This window comes from Seriola dumerili, unplaced genomic scaffold (assembly GCF_002260705.1).
Source record: "Seriola dumerili isolate Sdu_G_001 unplaced genomic scaffold, Sdu_1.0 BDQW01000120.1, whole genome shotgun sequence".
In the NCBI taxonomy this organism is placed as follows: domain Eukaryota; kingdom Metazoa; phylum Chordata; class Actinopteri; order Carangiformes; family Carangidae; genus Seriola; species Seriola dumerili.
In genome coordinates this window covers 1,230,294-1,246,834 of record NW_019174375.1, presented here as the reverse complement: position 1 = coordinate 1,246,834, position 16,541 = coordinate 1,230,294, and the positions used below count along the sequence as shown (strand labels likewise).

Genomic DNA, 16,541 nt, shown 5'->3' with positions numbered 1-16,541 from the left:
CGTTTAATGCAGAGAGCGGTTCATTGACATAGTCTGGTCCCATGTATTTAGCCAAGTGGATTAGCCCCTGAATAGACCATATGGGCAATCAATGAGCTATAGGAAGAGTTACAAGTCGCATGATGCATCATCCCTGTTATTATAATCATCCTCTATTTGTTTGTTTGATTCCCAGCCATTTCACAATATAGCCTATTGATCAAGCAAAACTTTTTTTTTTTTTTTTTTTGATCCTAACATCAAATATCTTCTGCGAGATATATAGCATTGTTTGAAATTATTATAAATGGTGTGAGATCAGCATTTGTGACCTTTACTTTAAAACCACCAACAGATGGCGACAGTCACACAGTGTCTGTCCACTTCCCCCTGTGTGAACTGAAGGCAGGATTTCCTCAGTGCAGCGCTGTCAGGCTGCTTTAGTTGACAAGCATCACATCAACATATTTTGTAGAGACCATATTTTTTATATTACAGCCCCTGAAGTGTGTCAGTATCACACGCCCTAACAACATAGTCTCTTCACAGTTGGCAGCTACTGTTGAATAACATTTTTTTATTTCTTCTTCTAATTTTCAAATAGGATTAACATTAAAGCAAACTGGGAGGAGCCACACACGCATGCTTGAAATACCATGAATAGGCAGTGAGTTGTGTGCAGCTGAAATATGTCCATTCATTTTGTCACTCAAGTTGAGAAGGGGATTCAGACCTAAGAAATTGCCATATAAGCTAATCCACAGGTTGCTATATTAATCATGCCGTAAAAATGCACTTGAGTCACGCTCTTTGCCCTGTCTCCCTGTCAGCGCACTAATACTGAAATGTAAAACCAATCCCCTCTCTTCTAGAGTTGATGGTGCTGCTTCATAACATATTAAATGCAACCACATGCCCTCTGTTGTTATATAGACCGACCTATATGTGTGTTAATGAACTGGAAAAGGGACTATGTTCTTGTTTTCTTTTCTGTTTTTTTACTTTTGCGATCTGAGCTGGAAAGTTTACTAAAAGTTTATTATTAAAAAAAAAATCTATAATAAACCAAAAAAGATTTGTAGTTGGTGTGCAACTCGTCAGTGACGGTTACCTTATCATGGTGCTATTCTGGGACTTACGTCCCCGGTGCTCATTAGTGAGTTAAGTGAACTTAAAGCTAATTATTTGCTTTCTGTTTTGTCATTGTGATATTGCCATAAAAGAAAGCAGTGGGTTTGCTGAGATAAGAAGGCCTATCTTTGTACATTTATGATAACATTACTGTACTTTCAATGCGAGAGGGAAGCTGGCACTCTCCTCCTGCTGAATGCGCTATAGACAGCGGTGTGGCTCCAGTTGGCTGTGTGCGCTCAGACGCACAGACGCAAACATCCCACTGGCTGGAGTTGGAGGACACTCGCCCGTTTTCGCCTCCACCGCTGCTCTGATCCCTTGTCTTTGTCTCCCCGGCGGTGAGAAGACCACCCGCACGGGAAGGAAAGAAAGAGAGAAAGGAGCGCTTCCTCTTCTTTTTTTTTTTTTAAATCTAGAGATTATTAAGAGTCAGAGAAACTGCAGAATCGGGACTGGACACTTTTGGAGGGGAAATAATTTCTCGCATGAGGCGAGCTGGATCTGTTCTGTACAGCGGAGCGCACACTGCTACGTCTTTTCAATGGATTTCAAAACAGTGGAAGTACCCTGGGAATTAAACTACTGTTAAGTTGCTTTTAGGTCGCAGATTTCCTTCTAACAACGGTTTATGTTTCACATTGAGAGGAAGACGATGATCCTCGCAGTATTGTATGTCCTTCTGCCTCTTTTAGGTAAGTTTTACTTGATTTATTCCCGCCGACAGCTCTCCGTTTGATACTCATTTATCACATAGGTGAATATAATATTTGTGTTAAGCTTTTTTTTGTGAGCTGCAATAATAAGGGCGAGTCCGGCAGAGAGGCAGCGGCTGCTCACGGGGGTTATACGGGTAACGTGCGGAGGCTACTGTACACACTATAATCCAAACTGCTCCAAAACGAAAAAGTCCGTCAGGAGCTGTCGGTGCTTCATCTAACAATACTGCGCATGAAAGCAAGTTGACAATCAGCCGTGCGTTTTCATCGGCATGATGGAACTCGTGTCGCACGAAAATAAAAGCTCATCTGTGTAATATTTTAATCCCTGAAAGCGTCCTGCAAACTGCTTCGGGTTTTGAATATTTGGGCACAGTCAACAAGAGAGAAAAGGAACCGATAAAGAGCCATTATTTAAATTTTTTTTTTTTTTTTTTGTAATTTAATTATAATATAATAAATGCCACTTGTGTTTCCAGATGTGTTGTCTTACGCCGAGGAGAACCTGCGTGCTGGGGCCACCCGGCTGGACTGTGTGAGAGCCAATGAGCAGTGCCTGAAGGAGCAGGGGTGCAGCACCAAGTACCGCACGATGAGGCAGTGCGCGACCGGCGGCAAGGAGAGCAACTCCAGCATGGTGGCCGGCCTGGAGGCCAAGGACGAGTGCAGGAGCGCCATGGACGCGCTCAAGCAGAGCCCGCTGTACAACTGCCGGTGTAAAAGGGGCATGAAGAAAGAGAAGAACTGCCTGCGCATTTACTGGGGGATCTATCAGGCGTTGCAAGGTTAGTTAAGGTGATTTTTTTTGTTTTTGGTGGAACTTTCTCCTGTGGAGAACCAACCCAAAGACCCATCAGCCTTTCAGCAGATCCTGGTAATGTGTCTACCTCTGATGAGAGGAGACTTGTTTCCAGGCTTTTCATGGTTTTGTTTAAAGGTCTATCAGAGGATGGATCAATAACTCAGAATACTTTTTTTTTTCCCCTGGGTGTACCCCACAAAGTCCCTCAGGGTCTTTGTTTGGGTATGAGTGCTACATTTAGAGAACACTAAGCAGCTATATTTAAAGTGAAATGGACATTCCCCCATTGGTTTTCACATCTGTTCTGGAAAGGGGTGAGATGATTAGTTGCACCAGCTCCTCCCACTACTGTATGGAGGGGGCAGCATCAGTCCTCACCCGCCCTCCTTCCCCCTCCAGCTCTGTGACCCTCCCTACCCCTGTTACCACAAACACAAAAACTGAAAAAGTAGCACACAGCTCTGCATGTATTAACAGTCCAACACGATCACGCACAGTCACTCAACTTTATTTCAAATTTGGCCCCTGACTCGGTTCTCAGCCGAGGTCCTGCAGAGCGGAGGCACATTTTGACCTCCTAAATCACTTCCCTTGAAGGTAATGGAGCGTGAAGCTCCTCGGCGCTGGCAGTGCCATCTTAAAGTGTTGATCGTTTGCGGGGGGGGGGGCTTCTAGTCCCTAAACTGCATCCAGCCCCATCGCCAGCGAGTTGACTTCCAGTTGTGCAACACAGCTGACCAACCTGCCTAATCAAGCGTGTGGCTGTGTGCCAGCGTGGATATCGACTGACCCAAATAACCCATGTCACATGCAGTCCAATGTGAGGGGTGAAAGAGGATAAACAAAACAGGAGGGGGTTAAAAATCTATCTATCTAGCTATCTATCTAAACGTGGTTATCTTCCTCACAGGTAACGATTTCTTGGAAGATTCTCCATATGAACCCGTGAACAGCCGTCTATCTGACATTTTCCGCCTGGCTCCCATCATAGGTAAGGATAAAAAATGTTTTAAAAAATCTGCTTTGTGGAGACTTTCACTCCATCCCTTAGTATTTATTTTTTTCACTGTTTCATTGGTCACCTGTCTCAGTTGAGATACGGTTAATCTCGAAGCTGTGCATGCTCTCACCGAAGGTTATCTGTGTGTCGAGTATTTATCCTCCCTCATCCTCTCCGCTATCTGTCTTTCTCTCCCCTCGTTCTTGTCCCAGCAACATTGCATGCTGGCTGGAAGTGACCTTGCACGGGGAGCTATAGTTCTGACTCTCGTCAAGCAGTAGCTAAATGCTCTGGAGGGCTCTGTTTTGCTGGTGCATTTCGCTGCGGTTTTGAACAGCTTTCCTCTCGTGGCTTTTTCGAATCCACTTGTTGAAAAGAGTGAGTGAGAAGCTCTGTGAGCAACGTGGGAGAGAGCATGACAGGCATTTTTCTGCTCAGATCTGTGTGTGTGTGTGTGTGTGTGTGTGTATGTGTATGTGTCTGTGGGAGCGATGCTGACTCAAGCCTCTAGATGGCGATGTTATTCCCTTCTTCCACATGCACTCGGGTGCTCTGTGATCCCATGGTTGAGACTGTTGAGGGTGTTTGAGAGCCTGACGTATGAATGTGGCGCAGTCATGTAGCTGCTTACATTTTCATTATTACACCGCAGGTGATGATGAACACCGTGTCAAATCAAACAGACGCACACTGCCTCCACATCTTCAAATAACAAGGCTGATATTTTGACCCCTTTTTGATAGAGAGGAGCCTTTTGTTTCTGTTGCCTCTGTCATTTTAATCTCACAATAGGCTGGTTCGCCCTAAACCAGCGCTTCCACAGTAGGGAGGGATCATAATGTGGGTGGTGAGATGCAGATAAACAAAATCTTTGACTGGGTACTGACTTCATGACCGATTTGAGTCTAAAGAAAAAGCTTTTTTTGTATCCCCCCCCCCCCCCCCCCCTTGTTACTCTTTAGAAAAAGAGGAGGACTTTCAAAAGAAAAAAATCCCACTGTGTCACACTGTACTACACTATATGTCTCTGGCCCTTAATTTGCCGTCCAGTCTCAGCAAGGACAAGACACCCACAGGCCCACAGGAGTGGGAACAGACAGATTTATAGTGTCGTTCTTATAGTGAAGACAGACACTCCTTACTTGATGTTCAAATGCCTCCTTATGTTGATTGATGGCTTCGTATGTACGTAGATCTCTCTTTACAAGCAGCAGAGATCAAACATCAAACCAGACTGAGCCTATCATTAAAGTACAGTTAGGGAGAGAGGGGTTTGCAACTATTGATTATTTTCACTTTTAATTAATCTGTAGGGTTTTTTTGTTATGTTTTCACTAATTTGTGATTATATGTGATAAACAATTAATCAAGCAAAATAAAAAAACAAGTGCATCCCACTGTCTCAGAGCCCGAGGTGAAGTGAAACTGGTCTGGTTTGACCAACAGTCCAAAACCCAAATATATTTCATTTATTTAAAAAACTTGCGTTTGAGAAATTGGAATCAGCGAGCAGTTGTTGTTTTTGTCTTCTTAATGACTCAAATGACTGATCAAGTTTTAGATTTGTAGATTATTTTCCATGGATTGATTAAGTGGTTCGCAACCCATTTGTCTTGTTGACCTCCTTTTAAAAACGAAGCAATGGACAGTGCTGTGTGTACTTTATGTTTTGAAAATGTTGGAGAGCGTTGAGCGCCATTTTGAGACGAAGCATGAGGAAACTTTCAAACATCAGGTAGACAACGCAGAATCGATCAAATGTGCCGCGCCCGGTTATAGCCGACGCTCTCAGAGACTAAAGCAAGCTATTGCATTATCTCGGATAGAGATATTTACTGGTGACAAATATATTAACGAGGCTTTTCTCCGTAGCTCAGATGTTCTGTTTGAAGGTTTACCAATAGATATTCCAATGTCAGCTAGAAGTGTTGAGCGACGCCTCAAAGAAATGGCATAAAATAACAGCAGCGGGGTTAAAAGATGCTGTGGTACATTTGGCAGTGACGGCGAGATACTGTGATTCAATGGTGTCCCCGCCATGCTCGGGGGAAACGGGGGGGCAGCTGTGAGATCAGTTGAGGTTGAAAAAGTTGCTCACCCCATTATGAAACTGCACTGCATAATACACAGAGGAAGCCTCTGTGCAAAATGTCAAATTCAGGTCTAAATGAAGTTACGGCTGCAGTGATGAAGGTTATTGACCTCATAGTTAAGCGATCTGCTCTGACACGCCAACAGTTCCGGCCCCTGCTCGAGGAAGTGGACTGCGCATACAAAACGTATCCCGCTCCACTCAGCGGTCAGGTGGGTAAGCTGTGGAAAAAGTTCAGGCGCAGTTTGACGGCTGCTTCGATGCCATCAGACTTGTGGGTTGTGAAACTCTCACGGATATTATAGCACTCCTCATCAAGCTCAATTTCCAACTGCAAGGTGCAAGTCAAACTGTTTTGGACACGTCGGACACATGGACGGGTTTTGTTGGCAAGCGATGTTGCTGCCTCCACTTTTCTGCCTCTTCAGACACGTAAGGGAGCTGTCTTTGCAGTATACAAATACATGAGCGAGCTTGAGTCGAAGTTTACGACACGATTCAGGAAACTTTCAGAAGTATGGGCCCGTGTTGTTACATCTGATAGACCGGTTGGATACGCGGGACATGGATGTGCAGCGGATTGAGCTCAGTGAGTTCAACATTGTGGGTGACTTAAGTTTACTGAGCTGCAGAAACAACTAGAAACCCCTGTCAGTGTAAGATCAAGGAAACCTGCATCCTCACCTGCTGGATGTCTGTGCTGGAGAAGTTCAGCTGTCTCCGGATCATCGCACTGGCCTTTACTGACAGTCTTTGGACCAACGTAATAATGCATGTGACAGAGCAGGGGGATCATGCAGAAAGGGATTGAACTAGAAGGAGAATAGCGTCTGATCATTAGAGGAGAATCATACAGCAGGGGATGAAGGGGTGAGAGGAGAAGGCTGCAGGGGTGAGGGTTAATCATTGAATAGCAGGGTAAGGCGAAGAGGATGGGGGGGGGGGTTAAAAAACAGAAAGCATGAGATCACTCTACCTCTTCTGCCATTTCTGTGAAAATGAAAGGCCAAGGTGACGGGAGAAGGATCGAGGCAGAAATGATTAGAGGTTACAGCGTGTTCACTCTGACAGCTTTGTATGTTTCAGTTCTAAGGTTCAGCTCAATCGACCGAGCAGAGGACTAGAAATGTACACAACAACAAAAAAAGCCACAATAACAAACATCATTTAAAAAAAGGGGGAGCAATATGAGAAGCACTCTCTAGGGATTCTCATTTTAACTTATGCAAATTTAGGTCTTGTTTCACACAGAACTTTATATTTGAGGTAGGAGTGATATTAGAGCACAGTGCAATTCCCGATTTGATTGTTTTTCTCATTGTCTTTCTATAGGTCTCTGAACATTTTCTCTTTTATGTCTCCTATATCATCATGTTTCTGGTCTCATACATACCTTCAAACTTTTATTGTAGTTCTAGTAGATGCAAATTACTAGATGATATATTGATGTTGTAATGGCCCTTGTGATTCAAGTCAGCAGTCTGTGGTCAGCCCCTTATTTCAGGAGTCTCTCTGAACGTCTATCATGTCCGTCTGGGTAAGGCAGGACGACTGGGTGGTCCAGGCTACAGGAACAATAGGCAAACACAGTGATGCTGTAATTCCGTAGTCGACCCTATGTCTCTGACCGAAGACACTAATCCGCAGTGACACCCGTACATGCAGCGCACAGATGCACAGACACACAAACGCACACGCCGCTGTGCCCTGAACACCTGTTCCAGATGACTCGTCCATAGGCGTCAGTCCGGTTTCATTAGAGAGACGTGTCGGGTGCAGCTGAAGCAGATATATGCATTATTATCTGATTTACAGAAAATCATTAAATCGAACTTAACAGGGGTTAAGATTTAAACAAACAAAAGTCCATCAGTGTAAAGATTTAAAGGTTCTTAGTGCAAGTGTGAAGCAGAAAACAGATGATCCTGTTTACCACCTCCTGTCATCATCTTCATCACTAATCATTAGTCACAGTAAATCTCTGGAAGTGGCTATTTAAGTTTTTTTTTTTTTTAAATAAATAATAAAATACATTGGATATAAAATATATAAAGCACTGGAAAAAACTGAAATATAACATTCTAGCTCATAGACGTGCACGCAACACACAGCAGTTCCAGTGGGTTAATTTAGGCTTTACCTGGGGCAGAATGCCTCTACCTCTGGGGCTGAGTCCAGTGAGTCACATTAAAGTGTGAGCATCTCACTTCTCTGCACCAGGAAAGAAAAAAAAATAAAAAGAGCAGCTGCAGCAGAGGAGCAGTCTGCGATGGTGAACTCCTCAGCGGTGCTTTTAGAGACTTTAAATTAAAGGCACGACTTTGGCGAAATGACTGTATATACTAACAACAAAGGCTGGCTGCACGATCATTTAAATGTGTTATTTTGATTATTTGAAGCCTTAGAAAGATCCATGTTGGTGTTTGAGGCCTATATTTGTGGACATGATGATGAATCTTGAGATTGCTGTAGGTTTTTCAATGGACTTCAAACACAGCACAGTCTGCATGCCATCTCGTCTGTGTTCGTAGTCCATGGTGTCTGTCCTGATCAGTGTATCTTTGCTGTTTGGAAGTCACTGGGAGTGTTGTAAGACCAGCAACACTGCCACTTCCCCTGTAGGCTGACATGATGATTCAGTAGATGACACATAGAGAGACCACTCTCCATGCACACACCACACACACACACACACACACACACACACACACACAACAACTAATGGAAACTTTGTGTTTTTCCAGTTAGGTCATATTTTCACAGTTGAGTGTTATAATTTGTTTCCATAATACAAACAATATAAAAGCTGCGATCTCCATATTCTCATTCCTGTGATTACAGCTTTAAATCTGGAACCTGTGAATGTGAGCTGCACACAGGAAATATTTAACACGCATTTAACACAAGTTCAGGTGGCACGAAACAAGGACACACATATATATATATATATATATATATATATATATATCTAGAAGCACGTGCATGTGGGTTTTGTCATGATTTCCATTCCATTTTTGAATTCAGGCTGTTGGTTGTTGCTTTCTTTAATTTCCTTTCCCAAAAAAATATCCCAATGTTGAGTTCCTCTCTCGTCTGTTTTTAGCAGCTCCACCTGTTTTTGATGTCTCTGTCTCAGTTCACTCAAGGGCTCACTGAGTTCTTCCTCTGCCTGTGAAAACCACTGAGACCACTGCTTCCCTGCTGGTGTTGGCTCATAAAACTTGCATGACATACAGTACATAGACACAGACAAGTTCGCCTGTGTAAGGTGTGGAAAACTAGCATTTTCCTTCACTGCATATACTGTACATCTGTACATTTTGACGTGTAACCTCTCTGTGCTTGCTTGGTTTGTAAGATGCTAGCGTTGTAGAAGTTGGATACTACAAGGATTACAATCATTTTCTATCACACCACAAGACTTTCATGCAAGCTTAGAGGAAGTGGAGAGCGGCGTTTAGATGAAATGGCTGCCTTTGTCTTCACCAGTCGCCCGTGTTTATGAGTCAGTGATCCATGCAGGAGGGAGCAACACAGAAACAGAGAACATTATTCTGAGATTCAAGTGGACTTAGAATTACTGCCACACCATTTGGCCCCGGCCGCTGGAAAATCAAAAGTGTTGTAGGAAATGGATGAATACACAGCAGTTTCGTATTAAAGTGTTCTGCTCAGGGTACCTTTTGTATCCTTTCCAGAACATTTTCTACACAGGTTATTCCGCCGTCCTCTTCCCACCTCTACATCGACTTCTTGTTCTTGTCGTCCTTTTGCGTCATCTTGTTTTTTGACATTTTGAAATCTGAAATATATTACATGCCCGGCTCTCCTGATCATCGTGACCTCTCATTTTATAATTCTCGTGGCTTGCAAGAGCGCAGCTGAGATATGATTGACTACATCTGAGGAATGGGGGATATATGAAACGGTTTCAAAACCTTTTTTTTTTTGGCATATCGCCACAAAGATTACAGCGCACGGATCGCTCTGTTTGCAGATGAGACTGTGCGAGCCAATTGTCATTTAGCACGAATACGATGAGAGGTAAGAGAGATGGAACACGGGGCAAAAAGTGACACGGGCCGTAATCGACAGTCTGGGCAGCGGCCAGAAATGACTTAACGTAAATACAGCAGCTGTGGTGGAAATGACGGGATGGCAGCGGTTGAAAATGGATAAGAACATCACAGATTTCAGGAGGTGCTACCTATGAATAAAGATGAGTTTACACTACTATCATTTTCACTCTGGCCCGCACACTGACCTTTTACAGTTGTCTGGCAGTTTTGAAGTGATAATATAGCATTTAGGTTGGCAGCACTTATCTTAAACTGCTGTTTGTACTTTAAAACTTTATCATAAACAGCATAGCATGGTGGAATTTTTTAAAACTTTTTCTAAACCTTTTCCCCCTTATGTCTTTCCCTTACCTTGCATGTGAAGGGCATCAGTAACTATAACTTAAATTCAGCTAAAGCTAGTGAGTCTTTCGGCTATTTATCTCCAGCCTGTGCATGTTTCAAATTTCTTACAGGCGGCTATGCAGTAATCAGAAACTGTGTTCTCGGGCTTGTAATGAATTTTTCTCCTCATCTGTGTGTATTGATGTCTGCTTGGCTTAAACTCTCTCCTTAAGCTCTGTCCTCCTCCCAGTTGGCTGGTGCAGCATCTCTCTGTATCTCACCCACTCACCACTCATAAGCCCCAATACACCAAAGCTCAATATTGTGTCTGTTCCATGTGTCAAGACTTCAAACACATCTTGTCCTCCTCCCTCCCACTACTGAAGTCAACCTTGAAGCACAGTCGCAAGCAATGTGTGCATATGTGTATATATATATATATGTGTGTGTATATATGTGTGTGTGTCGTGAGTGTGAAAACATCTGTAAGTGCGTGGCCTGGCTGTCAAGCCGAGGCAGTGCTTCAAATCTCCCCGTGCTGACGCGCGGGGCTGAGAGGCTGTCAGCAACACTCAACCACTGGCTGCAGAGGAAGTCGCTCTCATTATGAGCTGCCAATGTTCAGAGATAAGAGTGTCTACCGCTATCTCTTTCCCCGTCTTATGTTTGCGTGTAATGCCTGAATCTGTGCGCGCGTTTATGTGAGTGCGAGATAGAGTCGGTGAGGGAATGCAGAGGAATTACAGAGGTAGAAACATAATTTATTGTGCTGCTGTATCTTTTGGAGAGAGAGAGAGAGAGAGAGAGGCTATCCTGCTTCTTCTCCTAACTTTATTTTTCTGCCTTTATTTATCCTGAGTTGGTTGACTGAGCACACCTATTTTATTTTTATTTTTTTCTGCCGTTGTGTGGCCTCACACTTATTCAGTCAAATGCATTTGTTGCTGAGAATTGCTCTGGATATAAACTGTCCTACACTGTTTGCCACCAAGCAGATTTAGTGTTTACCTTATAGGAGTTGTTGAAGGCGTGGGTGTTTCTTTACTGTTTGTTCACCTTCAGGCGAGTGATGCTGATGCTGATGCTGATGCTGATGATGATGATGATGATGATGATGATGATGATGATGATGATGATGAGTCCTTCCAGTCCGTAAAACCTGCGAAGAAACGTACACAGATGTTTTTTTACTTTTGACAGTGAGAAAAGAGCAAATATAGAAGCCCCATCAAACATATTTAAAATAATCTTAATGAGAACGAAGGAAAGTGACTTAATGAGAAACAACTGAATAGATTAATTAAGGAGAGAAAAAGTGGGATCACCATGGAAACCCAGAGTGGTTAAACTATGAAATATAATACATATGTTTTTCCAGGAACAAGCACTGCAGCCGATGCAGTCATGAGTTTTCCTGGTTTTAGTTTTGGTATCACAGTCATGCACTTGTGACCTCACCAGTGTCGCCCTTAAGCATCGTATCCCAGAAAACTACTCCTTCATCTTCATAAGCTAAATGATTCAGTTCCCTGAAGCTGATATCATTCAAGCTGCATCATTAAAAGTGATGCTTTTCTTTTCCTGCACGTCAGTCACAGACGAGAGGTGCAGCTCTCAGCCCCGTCTGACTCACAGCAACTTCAGTTTTGAAATTTAAATCGGAGGCTTTTTCCAGACACTTTTATCCAGATTACTTTCCTCCTTCCTTATACTCTGTGACATGCATATTCATTCCTCACTCATTGTTCTTCCCACCCCTTCCCGAGCTAGTTTCAACAACACAACACATCACACCTCAGAATCATCTCGGTTTGTCGAGATCGTACCGCTGTGACGCCCAGAGACCCGTCTCTAACAAACTCTGCAAGGTTGAGGAACATGAAAACTTTGGATGTGTGACAGGAAGTGTTGGTGATGTTAGCAGTCCGATGGCGAGTCCACTCAGATGAAAAAGCCTTTTAGCGGCGTTTTTCAGGTGTCAGTCTCTGACAGCACGTCTGACAGAGCCGATCCCTCCTACTTCAATCAGTCCGTCAGACTAGGGCTCGCACTTCACTCTCGTTATATGAACCTGAACACGACCCAAAGCGTGTTTTTATCATTCAAGTCTGTTGAATATAGTTTTGAATGCTGCCAAAACACAGGTGGCCTACACTGAACACTGTGCCTGAACACATCCTGAGCTGCTCTGCTAACATGCCTTCTCTGTAGATCTCGCCATCCCATCGCCTGCACAGGGGTTTGTTTTTCCTTAAAGACTCCCAAATCCACTGCTGACATTACTGTCCCAGTGCCTTGTCTCATATGGAGCCTAATCAATACGGCGCTGTGTTAGATTGGAAACTTGAGGCTGTGTCTACAAGAATCTATTGATTTCCCTCCTCTTCCCCTGTTCCCTCCTTCTTTTCCGCCCAAGCTCTTCCGTTCAAGGCTGGGATCAAAGGGTTTTATCCTTCAGCAAGGTTTGAGGTGTACAGTTGCAGACTCTTGTGTTCTGAGAGAAGGACACGGCCTGTTGGGGATTTGTGTTTTTACTGACCTTGTCTCATCTCTGTACAGTTGATTTTTAGCATCGAGCGTGCGGTAATGTGAACTATCCAGAGATTCTCAGAGATGTATGAGCATATTTTTAGTTAAATATCAAGAACTTAAAGTTATTGGTGGTTTGGGATAAAATAAAAGATAAAAAAAATAAGGTAAGGCTCAAGGAAAATTCCTCTACATTGTAGAAGAAAGATTATTCTGATTCAGTGGTAGCTGTCAGGTTGTATTGTGAAATGTACTGTATTATGCAGCAGAGATTGAACCTAGATCAGATTTAATCTGCATCCTTAAGGCAAGGCCCAAAGAACACCTTTATATCCCGTGTCTCACTGACTCTATGACTCTTTACTCGTATATTTCCTCATTCCAAGCAGAAAATTCTCCTTCCTGCTGCAGCTACATGTCAGCTGGTCATTTAATTCACCACACTGTTTCAGAAATGACTGATCCAGCTGTGGGCCATTGGCAGAATAATTCTAACAGCAGACATATCGTCAGGTTGCCAGTGCAATCGCTGGCTGGCACACCATGGGCCAAGGAAATCATTTAGCTAAAGGTGACCAGATTTGAGTCCCTCTGAGAGGTCTTTGATTGGATGTGAAGTAGGGGGAGGGGGGGTGATTCATCATAGTTAATAAATACGGTTGACAGCTCAAATCAGCGGGAGGGAGCATGTGCCAGGTATGCCTCCCACTGCTGCTTTATACTGCATGCAAATATGGACAATTAACTTTTCACATACGCAGTTGCAGACCTCCTCGCAGGTAGTTATGCACAAATACGCGTGCACACGAGAGACTCGCAAGCAAATGATGAATAGCAGAAATATAGTATAGTGGAATTCCTTAAGTTAAACATTTGATTTAGAGCATTGTCACGAAAATATTGTATATAATATAGTGTGAAAACATATTTAGGTTGACATTAGATGCACCTAAGTCAGCCTGTGCAGATGTTGCATGGTGGAAGTGGAGTAGCAGTAAATTACCAGTGTTGTCAGTGAAACTACGGTTATTTGTAATCTAGTCCATTTAAAACAACTTGCCTGCACCTGGACTCTAACTCCGCCTCAGCCACTTACTTACTTACACTTCACTGTACACATTTAATTCAAATGCATTTAAATGTGGCAACTAACTACATTGGAATCAACAATGAAGTTGAATCGTTTCAGTACAGCGTCGTTAATTACGACCTGTTATAATCACATTGTGTTTTGCTCGGCTGGCTGAGGCCGTGGCCGACCAGTGGCAGGTGCGTCAGAGTCACGGCCTTGTGTTAAGCTGCTGCTCTAAGCCCTCAGCTGCACACAGTCAACTCGCAGGATTAACTCGCCTCGGCTCCGAACGTCAGGGCTTTCGTCGTGTCTTAATAGAATTTCATACTCTATCAAAGCAAACCGGACCGGACTGAGCTATACTGTTTCATTCTTTTATACAAGTGGATTTGTAGAGTTATGCTTCTTCCCCCTGCAGGAAATTGTAGAAATGTCTCATTCTTACCTCCAGTCTCTGTTAGACCTCTTTCGCCCAAGTCTTGTTGTGCTGTAGATATTTCCTAGATCCATGAGAGACAGATTTCCCTGTCAGACGTCAACAGGGACGATATAAACAATAGCATTAGTAGTTTTGCACGAGTTAAGATTTCTTGGTTTCTCATTAATCCACTGCATCCGGTGCATTTATGTATTTTGGCTCAAAACCTGTCCAGCAGTGCAAAAGCTAATGTATTGTAGTTGTTTTTGTCACTGCATCAGGTCATTTCTGTCATATTGTTTTGTTGCATCCTTAATTTGCAGAGTCATAAAAGCTGAGAGCTTGTTGTTATGCTTCTTGCTCATGCAAAATAAATAAACACATATAGATTTGTTATCGTGATGATATTTTATATACTTGCTCCGTTGGGTCCAGGTTTATTCTGTTCTCTCGTGCAGCTTCCATCCAGTTCTTGATTATGTAGTGACGTAGTTGTTGCATGTATCATTAGTACGTTGTAGATGGCTGCTGAAGCATGAAAAGGTTATTTGGGTGAGTGTGTGATCATCACGCACAGCTTGCCAGTGATCTGGCTTCATATGTTTTTGTGAAACCTGACCTCTTTTCCCGTCCCTATTGCAATATTTGCAGAACTTTATTGCTTCCTCATGGTACAGCAGTACAATACAAATCTCTTCCTGCTTAACACACTCTGAAGGCTCCAACTGGTCGATTGGAATTTACACACTGTCCTCTGTAAGCATGTTTGTCAATAGCTACAGTGCGTCTGATTAAAGCAGTGTCTCTAACTAACAAACTCCTCTCTTTAGAGAATAATAGCTTTACCCCTCTCTCTCTCTCTCTCTCTCTCGCTCTCTTCTCTTCTCCCTTTGTGCCTCTCCTTCTCATCACAGAACAGCAGCATCCCTGAAAAGCAAACACAGCCTTAAACATACACACACACACACACACAAATACACAACCAAGAGCCAAGAGTGTACATGCACCCACACACGCACATGTGCAAGAATGCATGCACCCGCTGGCACCCAGAAAACACACATGCACACACAAACAGCATCCAGCTGAGTTCTTGTTCTGTGCCAGTCTTTGCTCTCAGAGATGTTAAATGAGGGCATTGATACATAAATTTGCATTTGTTTCATCCACAACCGTCCTCCCAACTAAAAATCTATAACTGTGTGCCCCCAATTTGCCAGGCAGCTTCAGATGCTTCTATTCTGGGCTTGTTTCATGTGAGTCGAGCACAGTGTTCGATCGATGCCGCTGTGTGTAGACTCTCTTCACACATAAGTGGGCTAAACAGCGATCTCTCACCACGCCGAACGTGCAGTTTGTCAATGGGTAATCTATGGAAACACCACCCAAATCGCTCTTATGTTGCAACTGTGCTTTTTATTTGTACTTAAAGCGCACGCACACACGCAGACCAGTGATCTCTTGTGTGAAACGGTGTCAGTTGTGGAGCTCATGCAGAGCCACTGAGCAGGTGATTTGGACCAGCTGTGATTTCCTTGATTGACATCGACACTTAAAAGAGCAGAGAGCTTCTTCCGACTTTGTCTGCTGCAGATAAGAACTATACTCCCTCAGCGACGTTGCAGGCAACAGCTCCTCTTTCCTCATTCTCTTCTGTGGCGTACTGAACTCTTCTCACAATTCTTCCTTTTTAATGAACCTCAGGAATCATTAGAAACCTTGCTCCTGTTTGCTCCTTCTGCCTTTACCTTTGCCCACCTGGAAAACACCCAGAATGTGACTTTTGCCCGTCAGCTGAATGAATCTGAATGCTGTCTTTCCGGTTCTTGTTTTACACCCCCTCCCCTCCCCCTCCCCCTCCCCCCTTCTTTGACCTGTGAGTATCATTTGGAGTCTTGACCTCCCTGTGACCTTTTGTGAACCCTGATGACCCCTGATGCCCGTGTTGGTTGGTGGTCCTGAATGAAGCACATCTCTTACAGAGAGTGGGGAACCTTGGAGCGGCTCCGCAACTTCGGCTTCAGGCAGGGGGGGCGCCCAGGGCAGAGAGCCCGCTCTGGGCAGAGGGAGCCCCTCCTCCACGGAACTTCAGGATCCCAGTAGAAACAGGAGAGCTCATCCCAATTGGGCCATACTGGGTAACGACATAGAGCTGTGTGTGTGTGTGTGTGTGTGTGTGTGTGTGTGTGTGTGTGTGTGTGTGTTTGTGTGTGTAATCATGCATGATTGTTTTTCTTGAGATAAAGTCAGACGTGTTCCATGTCTTCAGATTGTCTCCAGTATCTGCAGTTGAACTTGTGCCAGTTGATTTCTTTTCCAAAATGATTCAGGGTAGAAATGTAGAGAAAAAAATAAAAACTGTTCAGTAATTTTGTGCAGTTGTTGACTCTGCACAA

At 43.6% G+C, this 16,541-nt stretch overlaps 1 protein-coding gene across 1 annotated transcript in view; it reads left to right on the top strand.

Annotated features, from left to right (window-relative positions):
• Nucleotides 1-1,765: 1,765 nt before the first annotated feature.
• Nucleotides 1,766-16,541, top strand: part of LOC111223902 (GDNF family receptor alpha-1-like) — an 87,059-nt gene continuing 72,283 nt past the window's right edge. Inside the window, exons 1-3 of the mRNA XM_022748200.1 lie at nucleotides 1,766-1,805; nucleotides 2,309-2,614; nucleotides 3,542-3,622. Coding sequence (XP_022603921.1) covers nucleotides 1,766-1,805; nucleotides 2,309-2,614; nucleotides 3,542-3,622 — 427 coding nt within the window. The remainder of the gene's footprint in view (nucleotides 1,806-2,308; nucleotides 2,615-3,541; nucleotides 3,623-16,541) is intronic.